General features: G+C 37.4%; 1 protein-coding gene across 2 annotated transcripts in view; it reads right to left on the bottom strand.

The window, feature by feature from the left end:
• prkg1b (protein kinase cGMP-dependent 1b) overlaps positions 1 to 18,994 on the bottom strand; it is a 155,993-nt gene that overhangs the window by 8,805 nt on the left and 128,194 nt on the right. For both annotated transcript variants that reach the window (XM_051914674.1, XM_051914673.1), the window contains exon 9: positions 16,820 to 16,894. In XM_051914674.1, coding sequence (XP_051770634.1) covers positions 16,820 to 16,894 — 75 coding nt within the window. The remainder of the gene's footprint in view (positions 1 to 16,819; positions 16,895 to 18,994) is intronic.

Here is an 18,994-nt window from a genome sequence, read left to right as displayed (position 1 = left end):
ATATGTAACAATGACACTGTAAAATAAAGTGTTACCGACAATTCTCATAAGACTTTTGTTCACATCTTTGGAACACAAATGACACATGGAAACAACCTCATTGATTCTCGCAAGTCACACACATACATTGGTTATGTGTGAATGAAAGCCTAAATCAAATCTGTTGGAAGACATGGATTAAACTTCTTGATTCATATGGATTCATTTTTAAAATTTCTTTATGTACTTTTTGAAGCTTGAAAATGTTGATTACATAGACTGTCAATGGATGGACAAAAATTATGAAAGAAATGCTTCAACAAAAATAATTTAATTAAAAAAAATGTGTTCTGAAGATGAACCAAAAATCTTGAGGGTGATGACAGAAATATAATTATATGTTACATGTATGAGAACACACTGGTTCAACAAAATCACTAGGCAACTAAAGAGAACATTCAAATAAATGAAACAAAATAATTAGTGAAATTAGTTGTTACTATTAATTGTCATTAACTTTTTTACATACATCATCTAATTTTACTCTTCAAATCAACTATTTTTACACATGTGTCTCCAACCCAAGGTTGTTTTCCATTGTTATGGTTACAAGCGTAACCCCTCAAGTGTTTGAGCTCCATAAGTGGGCAGAGGGGAGTGGGCTGGATTTCACATAAGCTGTTGACAGGTGATATGTTAGGTGTGAGCTCTGAGAAGAGCTACCGATGATGACCGACGTCACACGGTCAACTAGCGTGATTTTCCACTGCCCTAGCTGAGAGCATGAGTTACATCGTGTTATGAAAACCCATATGTACTCATACTCATATACCCATATGTATAACCCATTCATGGAACAGTAAACAAGTCCAGGGTACTGACTGAGAGGCTTTGATAAGACAGTCTGAACTATCTGAACTATCCAGAGCCGGTTTACAGTACTTGTGTTCTAAGCCTCCACTGGAAGAAACAACATGTTCTTCAACCAATACGCCTATGTAGGTCGTTTGTCACTTCCCTGAAATACGACCCATGGGAGCGTTTGCTAAAGTTGTGCCCCTATCGACAACAGGACACTTTCATTTTAATGCATTGTTCCCTTTTATCTGCTTCATATTTCGGGTTTCACATAGCTCAATTGGTAGAGCATTGCAATACATAACAATATGCAATCATGTGATCATTCGATCATTGGTTTGATCCCAGGGAACGCATGTGCTCATAAAGTGTATATGCACTATAAATCACTGAGGGTAGGTTTAGGGTGGGGTGGGTGTAGTCGTTAATAAAAAATGAGTTTTGCTAAATGGAAATAGGACAAATGGTGTAAAAAGTCCACACATTGCATTTAAATTAACACGGATTTTGATTGGTAACGACAGTCATACGTCATTTCATGACGACAGACGTAACACGACACTGTCATTATTTTTACGCCAGCTAGAGGGCGCATGACTTTAAAACTTAAATATAGGTCGTAATAAAGTGGTTGAAAAACGACCTATAGGGTCTTTTTTTTTTGGAGGACAGTCTGGGAAGAAAACATTTGATATAGGCTCCGTTCCAAACTTAGTGCGCTGCCTTGTGGTCTACTGCTAAGGGCAGCATCCTAAATTAAACAGATTTGACTGATTTGGAATGCACTACATTGGCAACCTTGTGTGTCAAGCTACTGATTTCAATTGAGTTAATGACACAATAGTTTAAAGGATTAGTTCAATTCAGAATTAAATTTTCCTGATAATTTACTCACCCCTATGTCATCCAAGATGTTCATGTCTTTCTTTCTTCAGTCGAAAAGAAATTAAGATTTTTGAGGAAAACATTCCAGGATGTTTCTCCATATAGTACAGGGGTTTTCAAACTGTGGGTCAGGACCCACTTGTGGGTTGCACTGTGAGAAAAGGTGGGTCGCACAAAGTCACGTGGCTGCAGCTAAATTTACGTTACGGTGAATCAAAACCAGTATGATAATGAGCAAACGACTCTTTAGAGAAGATTCTGTTTTTCAAAGGAATCATTTAAATTAAAACACATGAGCTGCGAGTCATTTTGAGGCTGCGTCCTCTGGGTCGCATTTGATATCTGCATACGTCATCGGGACAGTCTCATTTAAGAAAAGTAACTGTTCAATTACAAAGTAAAAAAGAAATTACAGTATTTTACATCTCATGGTATAACAGTCAATTTTATTATGGTTACTTTTCTTAAATAAAACATCCTTGATGACGTATGTATGCAGCCTACAAGTGCGAACTTGCAGCCATACACACACACACACACACACACACACACACACACACACACACACACACACAAGAATCAGAGTCTGAATCAACATAGCATTCATTGAATGACTCACTGAATAAGTCGTCTGATTCATTTGTGTTGAACTGTCACGTGTGTGCAATGGGGTTCAACGGGTTGAAGGCCCAAATTGAAGTTTCATTGCAGCTTCAAAGGGCTCTACACGATCCTAGCCGAGGAATCTTATCTAGTCATTTTCTAAAAAAAAAAAAAAAAAAAAAAAATTTACATTTATGTACATTTTAACTACAAATGCTTGTCTTGCACTAGCGTCCACAACTTCACGCATTACGTAATCACATTAGAAAGGAAGTTGAAGTTGTGGATGCTAGTGCAAGATGAGCATTTGTGGTTAAAAAGTGTTTTGTTTTTTGTTTTTTTTGTTTCACTAGATAAGACCCTTATTCCTCATCTGGGATCATGTAGAGCCTTTTGAAGCTGCAATGAAACTGCAATTTGGACCTTCAACCTGTTGGTAGCCGTTGAAGTCCACTATATGGAGAAAAATCCTGGAATGTTTTCCTCAAAAACCTTAATTTCTTTCTGAAAGAAAGAAAGAAAGAGTCTGCTTTGAGGCAGGACCTATAGAAAAAGATGATATTTTTACCTAAAAGATAATATTTTGCATATCAGTGGAGACCAAACAACATTAGACCTCACTGACTTTCATTGTATAGACAAATAACACATCTACACAAACTTTCTTCTTTTGTGTTTCACAGAGGAAACAACATGATGGTGAGTAAACGAAGACAGAATTGCACTATCCTTTTAAAATGCTGCCTATCTAGCATGAACCCCAGAGTTTTTAGGAGGAATGTTCTAGACCTTGACTGGCCTCCAGTCTCTCGTAAAAAGCTGAAGACCAGTCACATTCCTTCATGCAGAAACGGCAGCCTTTCAACATATCCACTTCTGCTGTTACAGCTGTGAAAATAAGCCCTAAGTCCGAACTCTAGTCGGACCGCGGGCAGTTTCCTCAGGGGTCAGTGGTTAGCTAAGAACGGCTGGGTGCTGGGGTTTGACCTCATACCCAACAAAGAAAAGATGGATGAAATGACAGAAAACAGCGTGCTGCGGGCGGCCTGCCCAGGTGTTCTCCACAATGCAGCATTTGGCTGCATTACATCCCCTTGACTTAAGACGACCTTTTTAAGTCTAGGTCAGCTCTTGTTGACTTGGTTCTTGTCACATTATATTTTACTCATTTACGTTTGCACGTGTCTTACATGACCTATTTGACCACACTGGGACTGAATAACGTTAAAATCATTCTTCAATACACAGGCCTTGTAAAATGTCAAGGACAGATCTCTCTAGAGCAACTAACAAAAATTTATTTAATGGTTGTAAGAAGAAGCAAGCTAAATCCAGTACATGCATGTGACCATTCCACATACATGTGAAATCTGATGCGCTGTAAAGCCACCAATGTAACAACGCTCAACCTTTTCCATGCTATAAAATCTTTTTTAGTCTTTGATAATACAGTTCACAATGACAGAATTGTATACAGACTAATATATTGATTTTATTATTCTTCAAATATATTTCTGATTGTCTGGATATGTTTATCAGAATGTTTTTGTCAAAACCGAGTGTCAGTTGAACTCTCGGTGGGAGTCAAATTCACCATTTGATCATGAGACCATTTTTGTTACGATTTAGTACAATAATGCCACAATGTACACTAAAAAATTTGGGTTAAAAACAAACCAAGTTGGGTTGAAAATGGACAAACCCAGCGATTGGGTTGTTTTAAACCAGCGGTTGGGTTAAATGTTTGCCCAACCTGCTGGGCAGTTAAAAATTATTATATGGCTGGCTTAAAATGAACCCAAAATAGGTTGGAAATTAAAAACCAGACACATAATTACTAGAGGCTACAATAATAATCAAATGTGAACATTTATTAATACGCAATTTAATAAATGTTTATTTGTTAATTATTATTCATTAAACTTATTAATAAATGTTGATTTATTAAACATATTAATAAACGTTAATTTCCAACATACTTTGGGTTCATTTTAAGCAAGCAATACAGTAATTTTTAACAATAGTTGAGTTAAATAAAACTACCCAGCAGGTTGGACAAACATTTAACCCAACCGCTGGGTTAAAACAACACAATTGCTGGATTTGTCCATTTTCAACCCAACTTGAGTTGTTTTTTACCCTGCATTTTTCATAGTGCACAATGTAAAATTTGACTCCAGAATTAAAACGCAAACATCAGGGTGCAAAGCTTATCAGCTTATGCAACAACCATTCTCGTTGGCTCACATATCATTCGTATAATGGCCTGGTTTTTCTTCAGCTGTTTTTAGATCTACGTGCGAGGTCTCAGTCACATGAATCCTAACAGCAGTACTAACCTCGCACCAATCTCAGCTTTGTTCCTTCAACACCCTCTTCTGATGCCACAGATAACATCTGTCATTATGATGTACGGATGGCCTTTCTCCAAACTACAGCAGGACAGTAATAGCACATGACAGAAGAATGGCTTGGCACTTCAACCAACTGACAAGGTCTTGCTTGTATAATTATTTCTCAGAGTTAATTAAAAAGAATAATTATTATTATGTAATACAGCTGTTTATAATCACTAGGACCCATTTCGCAATACTTAGATCACTTATTCAAAACTCTTCGCACAGTGAGCACAACAGCAGTCTATGGGGGCCAAACAGTGGCTCTTTTTCTATTGCTTTGGCACAAAATGCATTCACTAGCTATGTTTAAATTTACCTATTTTTATGCACATTTTAGGATATCGCATTAAAAAAATGCCGGATTGAAATGCCAAGATGCACATAAATTCTAAAAATGTGCATAAAAAACACATGCACCCAATTTTATCCGATAAAAAATATGTGCATAAACTGTTTACCGAATAAATCCCTCGATGCGCAACAATAAATCATGTGACTTTGCCTCAGAGGATGTGATTGGATAGCTGGACTGATCAGTGGACTAATTTCATTGCACAGCATCTCAAAATTTGGTTTGATCATTTTGAAATGCCTGAGCTAAAGTCTGTCATAAAATTATCTGGTTTCATTTCCTCCCAGAAGTGTCTCACATGATTGTGTTCCCAAACACCAGGCATCTGAACACAAGATAATATGACAGTGTTTATTACTTTTCATCTGTGCGCTCTGAGATTCAAGTCAGTTATGATGTAGGAAAATAGACCCACAGTGGCTTCCACGATTGCTGCAACTTCAGCAATTTCCAAGTTGCTTTGCTGTATCCAAGATCTTTCACAAGATGTTCCGGTCTTAGCAGTGGTTTCCAAGTCTGGACCAGCTGAAAAGTTCACAAAACCCTCTAACCAGCCAAACAGGCTGAGAGACCCCCCCCCCAAAAAAAAAAATGTTTTGATGGTTTTAAGATTTTTGTAATGTCTGTATAAAGATTGAAATAAAGGCACTTTTCTTGAATGAATCTTTTCTTGGTCTTGAATAAATCTGATGAAAACACTCCTTACATGTCAATATTAGTCTGTAGCCAATCACTATTCAGTAATATGTGTCACATTATCAGCTGTGTGATACACTTTGCAAGGTCTCCTCTGCTTTTCCATATAGAGGCTGTTTATGTCAGGCGATTCCCAAGAAAAACAACGTGCTAGCATGAGGGACAAGAGACAGCTGCCCGCTGCATGTCCAGCCCAAACACAGTCAACACAGTCAACACGCATGAAATGTACTTATGGAGTAGCTAAGAAAGAGAAGTAAAGAAATCCCCAAAGGCCCCAATATACTTTAAGTGACTATTGTGCCATCATTTTGAACAAAATTAGGCCAAACTAGAGTTCTTTCTGGAGTTAGAATCAGTTTGCCAAAAGCTTGCCAAAGCAAACTTTCTGGGAAAAAATTTGTTCCGGCTGGTAAACACCTTCGAACTACCTATAAAATACTATAAAACTCCTTGTTTTAAAGGGGTCCTTGATTATGATTTCACTTTTTTAACTTTAGTTAGGGTGTAATGTTGCTGTTTGAGCATAAACAACATCTGCAAAGTTACGACGCTCAAAGTTCAATGCAAAGGGAGATATTTTCTTTTACAGAAATCGCTTTTTAAGGACTACAACAAACAGCTGGTAAGGACTACAACGAGCTTCTTCCTGGGTTGGTGACATCACGAACCCCAAAATTTACATAAATCCTGCCCCCGGGAGCACGCAACAAAGGGGGTGAGGCCATGTTGGGCTGCTTTAGAGAAGAGGAAGAGTTGTTGTAGTAGAGTGTTGTTACCATGCCGTCATTTTACACCGGACTGCTACACAAACGAGGGTCAATTCAACGCTGGATTTGCACAAAAGTTTAACATGACGACAAATGCTAGTCTATGAGCTGAATCAACTCCACAGCAACTACATAAATTTATCCACTAATCAGAAATCAGAAACATCCAGTTGCCTTCTAAAAGTTGTAACTTCTTCCTGAGTCTCTCCATCAGTGTCCGACTCTGGTTTAAACAATGTAAGGCTGAACACCGTTACTGACAATCGTCATTTTGGCTACGTGAGATTCTCCAGCATTGTTGTTGTTGAGCAACCGAAGCGTGGGCTGTTAAAACTCCGCCCTCTTCTAGAAAGCGGCCAGAGAGCAACAGCTCATATGCCTTTAAAGGGACGCACACAAAAACGGCATGTTTTTACTCACACCCAAATAGGTATAATAAAGCTATAATAAATGATCTGTGGGGTATTTTGAGCTGAAACTTCACAAACACATTCTGGGGACACCAGAGACTTATATTACATCTTGTGAAAAGGGGCATAATAGGTCCCCTTAAAACAATCTATTGTATAACATGCTATATTAATAAACATGACATGATGTGACCGGAGTGCTGAATTGCAGAGCTCATGAAAACATATACACATCGCTATGATCAGATGCTTTCTTAACTGCTGCTTTCTCACCGCTGTCATTTTTGTTGTGTGTTTATTTTGTTATTGAGAGGAAAACGTTCAGCACATATATTTACATATTCATCTAAATGCCACTCCTAGCAGTATGGGAGGCATTGCTAATATTATACTGCTATTTTATATTTTGAAGGGTTTTTTTTTTTTTTTTTTACCCTTGAGCAATGAACGAAAAAGACCTTTGTTGTGAGTATATCATGGCCTTAAGTATTTGTTGACTGATGGCATAAGGCCGATGTGTCTGCCCTATTGCAGAGGACAGAACATAGTGTACTCATTTTTCTGTTCCAACATAGTGTGAAATGACATCTGCCTTATCAGTGTGCTCAGCATGGCAGCCAAACCAACGTGGAGATACTTTTGGGGTAACCTCAGATCCAACTCTCAAACTATTTGCCAGACATTCCGCAAAGTCTTTGAGTCCAAGTCTGAAGTCACAAGTCCAAGTCAGTAACAATTTTACATGCTGCAGGTTAGTCTGGGGTCTGAATGTCTGGAGTCTGAATGATTTTAATTATTATTATGCTTTAATGTTTTAGAAAATAGTGTGTTATGTTCACCAAGGTTGCATTTATTTGATCAGAAATAGAATAAAACAGTAATATTGTGAAATAGTATTACAATTTATAACTATTTTCTATTTGAATATATTTTAAAATGTAATTTATTCCTGTGATACAAAGCTGAATTTTCAGCATCATTACTCCAGTCTTTCCTTCAGAAATCATTCTAATATGATGATTTACTGCTAATATATATATATATATATATATATATATATATATACAGGTGCTGGTCATATAATTAGAATATAATCAAAAAGTTAATTTATTTCACTAATTCCATTCAAAAAGTGAAACTTGTATATTATATTCATTCATTACGCACAGACTGATATATTTCAAATGTTTATTTCTTTTAATTTTGATGATTATAACTGACAACTAAGGAAAATCGCAAATTCAGTATCTCAGAAAATTAGAATATTACTTAAGACCAATACAAAGAAAGGATTTTTAGAAATCTTGGCCAACTGAAAAGTATGAACATGAAAAGTATGAGCATGTACAGCACTCAATACTTAGTTGGGGCTCCTTTTGCCTGAATTACTGCAGCAATGCGGCGTGGCATGGAGTCGATCAGTCTGTGGCACTGCTCAGGTGTTATAAGAGCCCAGGTTGCTCTGATAGTGGCCTTCAGCTCTTCTGCATTGTTGGGTCTGGCATATCGCATCTTCCTCTTCACAATACCCCATAGATTTTCTATGGGGTTAAGGTCAGGTGAGTTTGCTGGCCGATTAAGAACAGGGATACCATGGTCCTTAAACCAGGTACTGGTAGCTTTGGCACTGTGTGCAGGTGCCAAGTCCTGTTGGAAAATGAAATCTGCATCTCCATAAAGTTGGTCAGCAGCAGGAAGCATGAAGTGCTCTAAAACTTCCTGGTATACGGCTGCGTTGACCTTGGACCTCAGAAAACACAGTGGACCAACACCAGCAGATGACATGGCACCCCAAACCATCACTGACTGTGGAAACTTTACACTGGACCTCAAGCAACATGGATTGTGTGCCTCTCCTCTCTTCCTCCAGACTCTGGGACCCTGATTTCCAAAGGAAATGCAAAATTTACTTTCATCAGAGAACATAACTTTGGACCACTCAGCAGCAGTCCAGTCCTTTTTGTCTTTAGCCCAGGCGAGACGCTTCTGACGCTGTCTGTTGTTCAAGAGTGGCTTGACACAAGGAATGCGACAGCTGAAACCCATGTCTTGCATTTGTCTGTGCGTAGTGGTTCTTGAAGCACTGACTCCAGCTGCAGTCCACTCTTTGTGAATCTACCCCACATTTTTGAATGGGTTTTGTTTCACAATCCTCTCCAGGGTGCGGTTATCCCTATTGCTTGTACACTTTTTTCTACCACATCTTTTCCTTCCCTTCGCCTCTCTATTAATGTGCTTGGACACAGAGCTCTGTGAACAGCCAGCCTCTGTTGCAATGACCTTTTGTGTCTTGCCCTCCTTGTGCAAGGTGTCAATGGTCGTCTTTTGGACAACTGTGAAGTCAGCAGTCTTCCCCATGATTGTGTAGCCTACAGAACTAGACTGAGAGACCATTTAAAGGCCTTTGCAGGTGTTTTAAGTTAATTAGCTGATTAGAGTGTGGCACCAGGTGTCTTCAATATTGAACCTTTTCATAATATTCTAATTTTCTGAGATACTGAATTTGGGATTTTCCTTAGTTGTCAGTTATAATCATCAAAATTAAAAGAAATAAACATTTGAAATATATCAGTCTGTGTGTAATGAATGAATATAATATACAAGTTTCACTTTTTGAATGGAATTAGTGAAATAAATCAACTTTTTGATGATATTCTAATTATATGACCAGCACCTGTATGTATATATATATATATATATATATATATATATATATATATATATATATATATATATATATATATATATATATATATACAGTGGGTACGGAAAGTATTCAGACCCTCTTAAATTTTTCACTCTTTGTTATATTGCAGCCATTTGCTAAAATCATTTAAGTTCATTTTTTTTTCCTCATTAATGTACACACAGCACCCCATATTGACAGAAAAACACAGAATTGTTGACATTTTTGCAGATTTATTAAAAAAGAAAAACTGAAATATCACATGGTCCTAAGTATTCAGACCCCTTGCTCAGTATTTAGTAGAAGTACCCTTTTGATCTAATACAGCCACAAGTCTTTTTGGGAAAGATGCAACAAGTTTTTCACACCTGGATTTGGGGATCCTCTGCCATTCCTCCTTGCAGATCCTCTCCAGTTCTGTCAGGTTGGATGGTAAACGTTGGTGGACAGCCATTTTTAGGTCTCTCTAGAGATGCTCAATTGGGTTTAAGTCAGGGCTCTGGCTGGGCCATTCAAGAACAGTCACGGAGTTGTTGTGAAGCCACTCCTTCGTTATTTTAGCTGTGTGCTTAGGGTCATTGTCTTGTTGGAAGGTAAACCTTCGGCCCAGTCTGAGGTCCTGAGCACTCTGGAGAAGGTTTTTGTCCAGGATATCCCTGTACTTGGCTGCATTCATCTTTCCCTCGATTGCAACCAGTCGTCCTGTCCCTGCAGCTGAAAAACACCCCACAGCATGATGCTGCCACCACCATGCTTCACTGTTGGGACTGTATTGGACAGGTGATGAGCAGTGCCTGGTTTTCTCCACATATACTGCTTAGAATTAAGGCCAAAAAGTTCTATCTTGGTCTCATCAGACCAGAGAATCTTATTTCTCACCATCTTGGAGTCCTTCAGGTGTTTTTTCATGTCTTGCACTGAGGAGAGGCTTCCGTCGGGCCACTCTGCCATAAAGCCCCGACTGGTGGAGGGCTGCAGTGATGGTTGACTTTCTACAACTTTCTCCCATCTCCCGACTGCATCTCTGGAGCTCAGCCACAGTGATCTTTGGGTTCTTCTTTACCTCTCTCACCAAGGCTCTTCTCCCCCAATAGCTCAGTTTGGCCGGACGGCCAGCTCTAGGAAGGGTTCTGGTCGTCCCAAACGTCTTCCATTTAAGGATTATGGAGGCCACTGTGCTCTTAGGAACCTTAAGTGCAGCAGAAATTTTTTTGTAACCTTGGCCAGATCTGTGCCTTGCCACAATTCTGTCTCTGAGCTCTTCAGGCAGTTCCTTTGACCTCATGATTCTCATTTGCCCTGACATGCACTGTGAGCTGTAAGGTCTTATGTAGACAGGTGTGTGGCTTTCCTAATCAAGTCCAATCAGTATAATCAAACACAGCTGGACTCAAATGAAGGTGTAGAACCATCTCAAGGATGATCAGAAGAAATGAACAGCACCTGAGTTAAATATATGAGTGTCACAGCAAAGGGTCTGAATACTTAGGACCATGTGATATTTCAGTTTTTCTTTTTTAATAAATCTGCAAAAATGTCAACAATTCTGTGTTTTTCTGTCAATATGGGGTGCTGTGTGTACATTAATGAGGAAAAAAAATGAACTTAAATGATTTTAGCAAATGGCTGCAATATAACAAAGAGTGAAAAATTTAAGAGGGTCTGAATACTTTCCGTACCCACTGTATATATATATATATATGTGCAACAATGTAAAAGTCTTTACTGTCACTTTTGATCAATTTAATGCATCCTTGTTCAATAAAAGTATTGATTAACTTTTGAAGGGGATTTTTTTTTAAGCTGAAGTATCACAGTAATTGCTATTATATGACATGACCACTTAAAAAATAATCAGTATGACGGTGTATTATGAGTTTGTGCTTGATTCGTTTACATAGCTCACACATACGGCTCTGAAATATCATTACAATGTTGAGATAAATATATTATCAACACAACAATTAATAATGGTTCTGCACTGCACTACTAAGCCCTATCTATGCAAGACAAAAATCACTATTTCTGAAATATCCAAATGTACAAATTGCAAAAGAGCACAGTTTACATGTATGAAGGACACTTGCACACATGCATATTAAGCCAAAGGCTAGTTTCCTAGTAACTAATGAATGTAGCGTAATTCTCTCGGGTGATAGAGGTTGTTTAGACACTTGCTATTGTGAGGACAGTGCATTTCATTAACACAACTTCATAGCACTCTGTGTATTCACCACTTGAGACTCCTGATGCTCTAATGAGAACAGAGGTGCTGAATACACACGCCGCCATGGCAACAAGACCACCGTATAGTGCATGTTCATCAGCGCATGTGACCATAGAAGAACAATGTTTATGACAGTTGCAGTTATGACAGTTAGAGATGTTGGTTTCATTGCAGGTGCCATTCTTCCTCTTCACTGACCTAAATAACCTTAAATTTTAACATCAGAGCGCTGTCTAATGTCAATGTTTGAACTGTACAGTTTGGGGTTTTATAAGCCCACCTGAGTCCCATCTCTAACACTATGGGACAGATTTACTAACAGCTTACGCAAGGCCAAACCCTCTTTACTAAAGACACACAATGAAAAATTAGGGATAAAAAGATGTGGACCATTATTTTTGCAGCTGACCTTAATTGCGTATGCATTTGCAGGAGTTTTACTTTCAGACGCAAAATTTATGGGAAGAGACTATTTAAATAAATCATGCAACATGATTTACTAAGGTTTGCAGTAGTTAATTTACTGGTATTTGCACCATTGATTAATGCCCCCAAAAAGCATGTCTTAACCCATTTTGGATTCCATTGCTCATAATGGAAATGAGCTGTGCCTGTACTCTTTAAAGGGGTTAGTTCACCCAAAAATGAAAATTCTGTCATTAATTACTCACCCTCATTTTGTTCCACACCTGTAAGACCTTCGTTCATGTTCAGAACACAAATTAAGATATTTTTAATAAAATCCAATGGCTCAATGAGGCCTCCATTGACAGCAAGATAATTAACACGTTCAAATGCCCAGAAAGGTACTAAAGACATATTTAAAGCAGTTCATGTGACTACAGTGGCTCAACCTTAATGTTATGAAGCGACGAGAATACTTTTTGTGCGCCATAAAAACAAAATAACGACTTTATTCAACAATATCTATTGATAGCCGATTTCAAAACACTGCTTCATGAAGCTTCGAAGCTTTAAAATCTTTTGTTTCGAATCAGTGGTTCGGAGCGTGTATCAAACTGCCGAAGTCATGTGAACCATTGAAATTTCGAAACGTTTCGAAACACGTAAGTTTGACAGTTTGATACACGCTCCAAACCACTGATTCGAAACAAAAGATTCATAAAGCTTCGTAAACATTCAAAAGCTTCATAACATTAAGGACGAACCTCTGTAGTCACATGAACTGTTTTAAATATGTCTTTAGTAGCTTTCTGAGCATTTGAACATGTTAATTATCTTGCTGTCAATGGAAGCCTCACTGAGCCATCGGATTTTATCAAAAATATCCTAATTTGTGTTCCGAAGATGAACGAAGGTCTTAATTAACGAAGAGTGAGTAATTAATGACAGAATTTTCATTTTTGGGTGAACTAACCCTTTAATTTGTGTATTGTCAGTAATTCACCCGCAGAACTTTCCACTACCATCTGTGTTTTTATGGGATTGTGGTCTCACGCTAATTTGCCCTGTTTAGTAAATCTGTTGCTGTTTGACTCTATTGAGCAAAGGAACATCGTGAATCATCATCTACAACCAGGCTTGGGAGAGTTACTTTAAAAATGTATTCCGTTACAGTTACAAATTACTTCATAAAAAAAAAGTATTCAGTAACGTAATCCAAGTACCACAATATGAAAGTAATGTAATCTGATTACTTTTGGATTACTTTAAGGTCACATATATAAAAAAAAAGAAAGAAAGAAAGAAATGGAAATATTAAAAAATATTTTAAAAATCTGATAAATGATGTATTGCAATATTATTATCGTTGTTGTTTATAGCTTAAAAATATAAAAGTGACATCAGATCATAACCAAACTGAACAAGCTCGGATAACACATTTCTGTTCATGTTTGTTCTGCTTTAATTTTAATGTTTAGCATTTTGGTTACTTTTAAAAACTATTAAAACTAAGCAATCATGTCTCATTTCCACAACTTGGGAATACACAGCCCTATATACATACATGTGTGTGTGTGTGTGTGTGTGTGTGTGTGTGTAAAGGGCTATTCAGACACCTAGTGGCTACAGTATGGTATTACAGATTATTTTTCTAGTCCTTTGATAAAGAAAGTGTTTTTGTAGTTGGAAGGCAGAGTTTGCACTGTACAACCATGTCGTTTGCATTTTCTTCTTTGAAAACAAAATAGCAGCGAAAATTTCCAAGAATTGACTCGTTTCAACTAGCAGCAGTGATTCAATCTGCGTCTGAGGAGATTGTAGACGGGTGTTATTTGCGCATGCACCAGCGGGTGGCTCACGTGAGTCATCACTGGCAACAGAACCAGGAACTACTGTATAATCAAGCAGCGCTTAATATGGTGTTATTATGGCAAAATAATGATTTATTTAGTTTTAAATGAAACCATTGTAATCCTGATAGTATTTCCCCTTTTTTCAAAATGTAACTGTAATCTAATGAATTACAGTTACTGGATTTTTGTATCCTCATTACATAACACCATTACATGTATTCTGTTACTCCCCAACCCTGTCTACAACAGATGACTGGAAGCAGGTATCACTGTGTGATGAGTCACGGTTCCAGCTGTGTTGGATATGCACTGCACTGCATGCAACAGCAGCATATGCACTGAGCAAACAAGGGTTTTTTCCTGTCAGCTGGGAAATGTTCATTCAGTTGGGCCACTTAAAGCGCCCCTATTATGTTTTTTTCATAGACTGTAAAAAAAATATGGACGATGAACCTCCACTCTCTTCCACTGTAGAAAAGTGAAGCTGCCAATGTCCCAATATGGTGCTGACATCTTGTGTTGATTTGGGACCTGAGTCTGTGCAGTAGCAAACTCAGGACCCGATTCTGAGTAGTAGTGAGCATGAAGTGGAGTCGCGCGCTATCAAGGCCTCGCCCACACTCCCGCAGAATCGTTTACAGGATCGAGAAAAACTCATTATGTCGGTGTGAAATAGACAGTTATGGAAATGTAGAAATTAAAGTTAAAGCTCCAATCTCCTCCCGAAAATCCAGAAAAAAGTCAGTTGGTGCCTCAATGATGCTCAAAGAAGCTGTCAATCACAGCTGTCAATCATGACACCACACCCCCATTTTTATAGCATCAAATAACTAACTAAACCAAACTTATTTTAAAAAATGAACACTTGAACTTACATCAGTGTGATAAAAACTACAAAAAAATGACAGAAACCATCTTTGGAAAAAAATTATTTGAAGTGAAATTTAATTGCTAAGTTTGTCTGATGTCCCATTAAATTACATGGAGAGGTTTATGACCTATACTGGGACCAACCACCTGGGGGTGATCGAGGCGCTTTGGCTTCACATTTCAGGACTCGTGCAACGCGCTTAATCTAGTCTTCATGTCCACTTGAACACTTGGGCCAAATCCAGGAAATACATCATGTAATAGACAAGTGGTCAAGTTCAATGACTGCAAGTGTGGGTATTTGGACAGGCCCAATAGTGAGGAACACTACAGCATAAGTGTTGCAATATAAAGTTCCAAGATTGTTGGAGAAGCGTGTACCTGGTACCCTGAAAATGCACTGTATATTGGTGAAGAAAAAAAATGTGACATTGTATTTATTTGAGCAATCAATAATAATCTATGCAAATCTGATGCAACATGTTATAATGTAACGTCTTAATTTCACCTTTTGTGTATCATGGAAGAAAGAAAGTCATACAGGTTTGGAACAAGATTAGGAGATTAAAGGATGGCAGATTTTTAGTTTTTGATAAACTAATCCTTTACTTAAAACAAATTGACTGACTACAACTACTGGCTAATTTTTGTCTGATAATGCAGCACTTCAGTCTCAACTCGTCCTCATGTCAGGCGCTCTCTTCATTAAACACGCATTTATTATAGCATCTATTTACAGCTAGAGCTCATCAACAATATGCAGCTATATAATTTTATGCATATTGAAACCACTACCTCATATTTGCAAGTTACTTGCATGTAATTATATTGTTCAATCTTCTATATTTTTGCACAGGCAAAGGGCACCTTATAAAAATGTTCACACTAATTAATTATGATCAGATATAACACATTGCATGCATTGTTGAACTGTGTTTAGAGTGCACAGTAACTTAAAAACAATGAGTACATAATTGAAATTAAACGGTATTTTACAACTGACAAGATTCGAATTGGCCTACAATTAGTTTACCACTGGATGTTGTATGTCTAGGTATGTCCACATGAGGGCGCTCTTAGATCACTTAGTAAGTGTAGACCACAGGCTTTATTGCACATTTTGAGCCAGATATGATCATAACAATGGCTAGATAGAGAGATAGAGACAGATGGACGGACGGATGGACGGACAGATAGATAGATGGACGTACAGACAGACACAGACAGACAGACAGACAGATAGATAGATAGATAGATAGATAGATAGATAGATAGATAGATAGATTCTTATATTTACAGACAAATAAAGACAGACAGACAGATGGATGGACAGATGGATTTGACATGCAATTCAACTTTATCTGAACTGGAAAGCTCTACATCCAGACATGGCAAAAACTATAATGCATTTGGTCATATCGGGTTACTCATTCCTGAAAACCTGTCCAGCTCAGATAATTATAGCCACAAGGAGGTCAGGGCTGCAGCCAGACATGCAAATCAAATGAAAGACACAGACCAATTAATTTCTGCCTTGTATGGACCTTCATCATACACCACACGGTCGAACTCATTACAGATGATGAGATTAATTATCATAGACAAAGGTGTTTTATAAAGGGAGTGTGTTGTCTTTGTGTGTGTAGTATTTTCTACACTTTTGTCATTATGGGTATAGAGTGTAGATTGAGTTGGAAAAACATTTAAAGCACTTTAGCACAAGGCTGACTTTCTGAATGTACTATCCTTGACTGAATCGCAATTTAGTGTACAGAACTTCTTATAGTCTGATTACATTATCAGAAGATGTTGAGTGTCAGACTTACTTTGCTTTGGCGCCAGCATCATCATAGCCTTTGTTTGAGACGTCGTCCAGGCCTCCAATCAAGTGCTTGAAGGAGCTGCAAACATGAACACAATATCAAATGATTACTTTAATCCACACTATATATAGGACCTAACACACACACACACAGTCGAGTCACCTTTATTTTTATAGTGCTTTGCAATGCAGATTGTTTCAAGGCAGCTTTACAGTGATCAGCAGGAAAATAATGATTCAGTGGTGCTAGCAGAATTCAATATGGCTGTAAAGCAACTCTAAAAAGAAAAAAGTGTAATTTTTGATTCAGTTCCGTTGTAAACAGGGCTTGACATTAACTTTTTTGCCAGCCACTACGGCTAGTGGTTTTCCAAAGTTACTAGCCACTCAGCATTTTCACTGGCCACAATTTTGACATCGATATCATGGGGAAAAACTGCCATAGAGATATTTTTAATATCATCTCATAATTTGGCAGCAGGTATATTAGGCTGCTGTCTCTTTAAGAACTGATGCACCTTTCTACTGTTTATGTTAACTTAAAACACAACTGATTCGGCATTTTGACAATATTTTTTGTGTATTTGACTGTTTAAGTGCAAATAAGCAGCGAAAAAGAACTCAATTTAGTACTGAGAGGCGGCTTTACTGTATGTGCGCACTCTTTGTGTGTGAGCACAAAATCTGTGTGAATGAGTAAAACTATGCGCAATACACACAATCCCAAGCCGAAATTCATATGCGGTATATTTTTGACAACACTACATTGATATTTTTGACCACACTACATTGCACTTAGTTTATTATTTCAGATACTTTTTTAAAAGACCACAACTAAAAAATGTATATATTACATATATAATTCAACCTGTCAAAGTGGATAGTAGGAGTGACTGCAAACCAACAGATTTATAAGGCATCTTTGGTTTCCAAAAAAGTTTGAGAAACTCTGCAATTGTGATTTTTTTGGAAAAATGTTAGATTAGATACCTTAGTGAAATAAAATGCGTCATGTTAGTAACCACTGGTACTGGATGACGCCATAGAGGGACAATTATTATTTAGGAACAAACAGTGCATCCCAAATGCTTATCATCCCATTAAACTTCCAGTCGTTCATCATCATTTGAAGAAAAGCATCTGTGGCTTGGTGTGTAAGGCAGAATGTGTCTGAGATCACACACACAGAGCAGCTGGTCCTCCTTCTAGAATAAGACAAGGATTTGGCTTAAAGGTCTAGGTCTGGGACAAGGATAGGTCAAATATTAAAATTTCTACATAAAAGGCATTACAAAAGTAGTAGGGGTATACTAAAAAGTTACAGTACCAAGACAGCAGAATGTGATTTTCATATAACAAAGAGGAGAAATGTTGAAATTTGTTGGTTTTAATAAAAATCAACCCCTTTATGCCAGTGTTACTCAAATTGTGTGAGTTCTGTTAAAAAAACAAAGTTATATGATTTCGAAACACAATGAAATGTCATTATGTAGAACAATTATGCTGTCTATATTATGAAAAAAAGAAAAGCTTTAAAAATGAATATTTCTAAAACAATAATTATAAAAGCAGCACTTTGCCAAGAATGTTGAGCCTAATCTCTGCCAAACAGACATGCTGGTTTTTTGGTCCACCAAGTCATACTCAGTAGAAAAACAAAGTATATAAGTATTTACTTGAATCAACCTATCTTTTCTTTTTTTTTATAATGTCTTTTACTTTTAATAGTTTATTCATCACACTATAAAATTGAACAGTGGAATTAATTAAATGAAATGAGTTTGTTTCACTCAGTAATGAAAGTTCATTGTACTTAATAGAAAAAGTTGCGTGAACTTGAAATTTCATTGTAGTAAGCTGAACTTAATATGATTGAGTTGAGTTGCAGCAGATTTCTAATCCCCAGCATGCTTTGCGTCAGACTGTATAAATAAATGTTGAAAGTAAGTGTTATTTTGTGTGTTTTTGCAGATTAACATAGGGAGACATAAGTTAGTGTTTAATGTTGTGTTACATTGGGGGTTCTGTTATGTTAGTTTTGTAGGGTTACCATTGTGGTGAAGAGTAGAGCCTTTGGTTAGGTTGAGGATGGGCTGCAAAACTTTTAAGACCATATATACTATATGTTGTTTGATTACATGCAAGTATATAATGACAGTCTCTTTGATAGATTGCACAT

Source organism: Ctenopharyngodon idella, chromosome 12, assembly GCF_019924925.1.
Source record: "Ctenopharyngodon idella isolate HZGC_01 chromosome 12, HZGC01, whole genome shotgun sequence".
NCBI classification, from domain to species: Eukaryota; Metazoa; Chordata; class Actinopteri; order Cypriniformes; family Xenocyprididae; genus Ctenopharyngodon; species Ctenopharyngodon idella.
The sequence above is the reverse complement of the archived record's forward strand: the minus strand, read 5'-3'. Positions and strand labels throughout refer to the sequence as shown.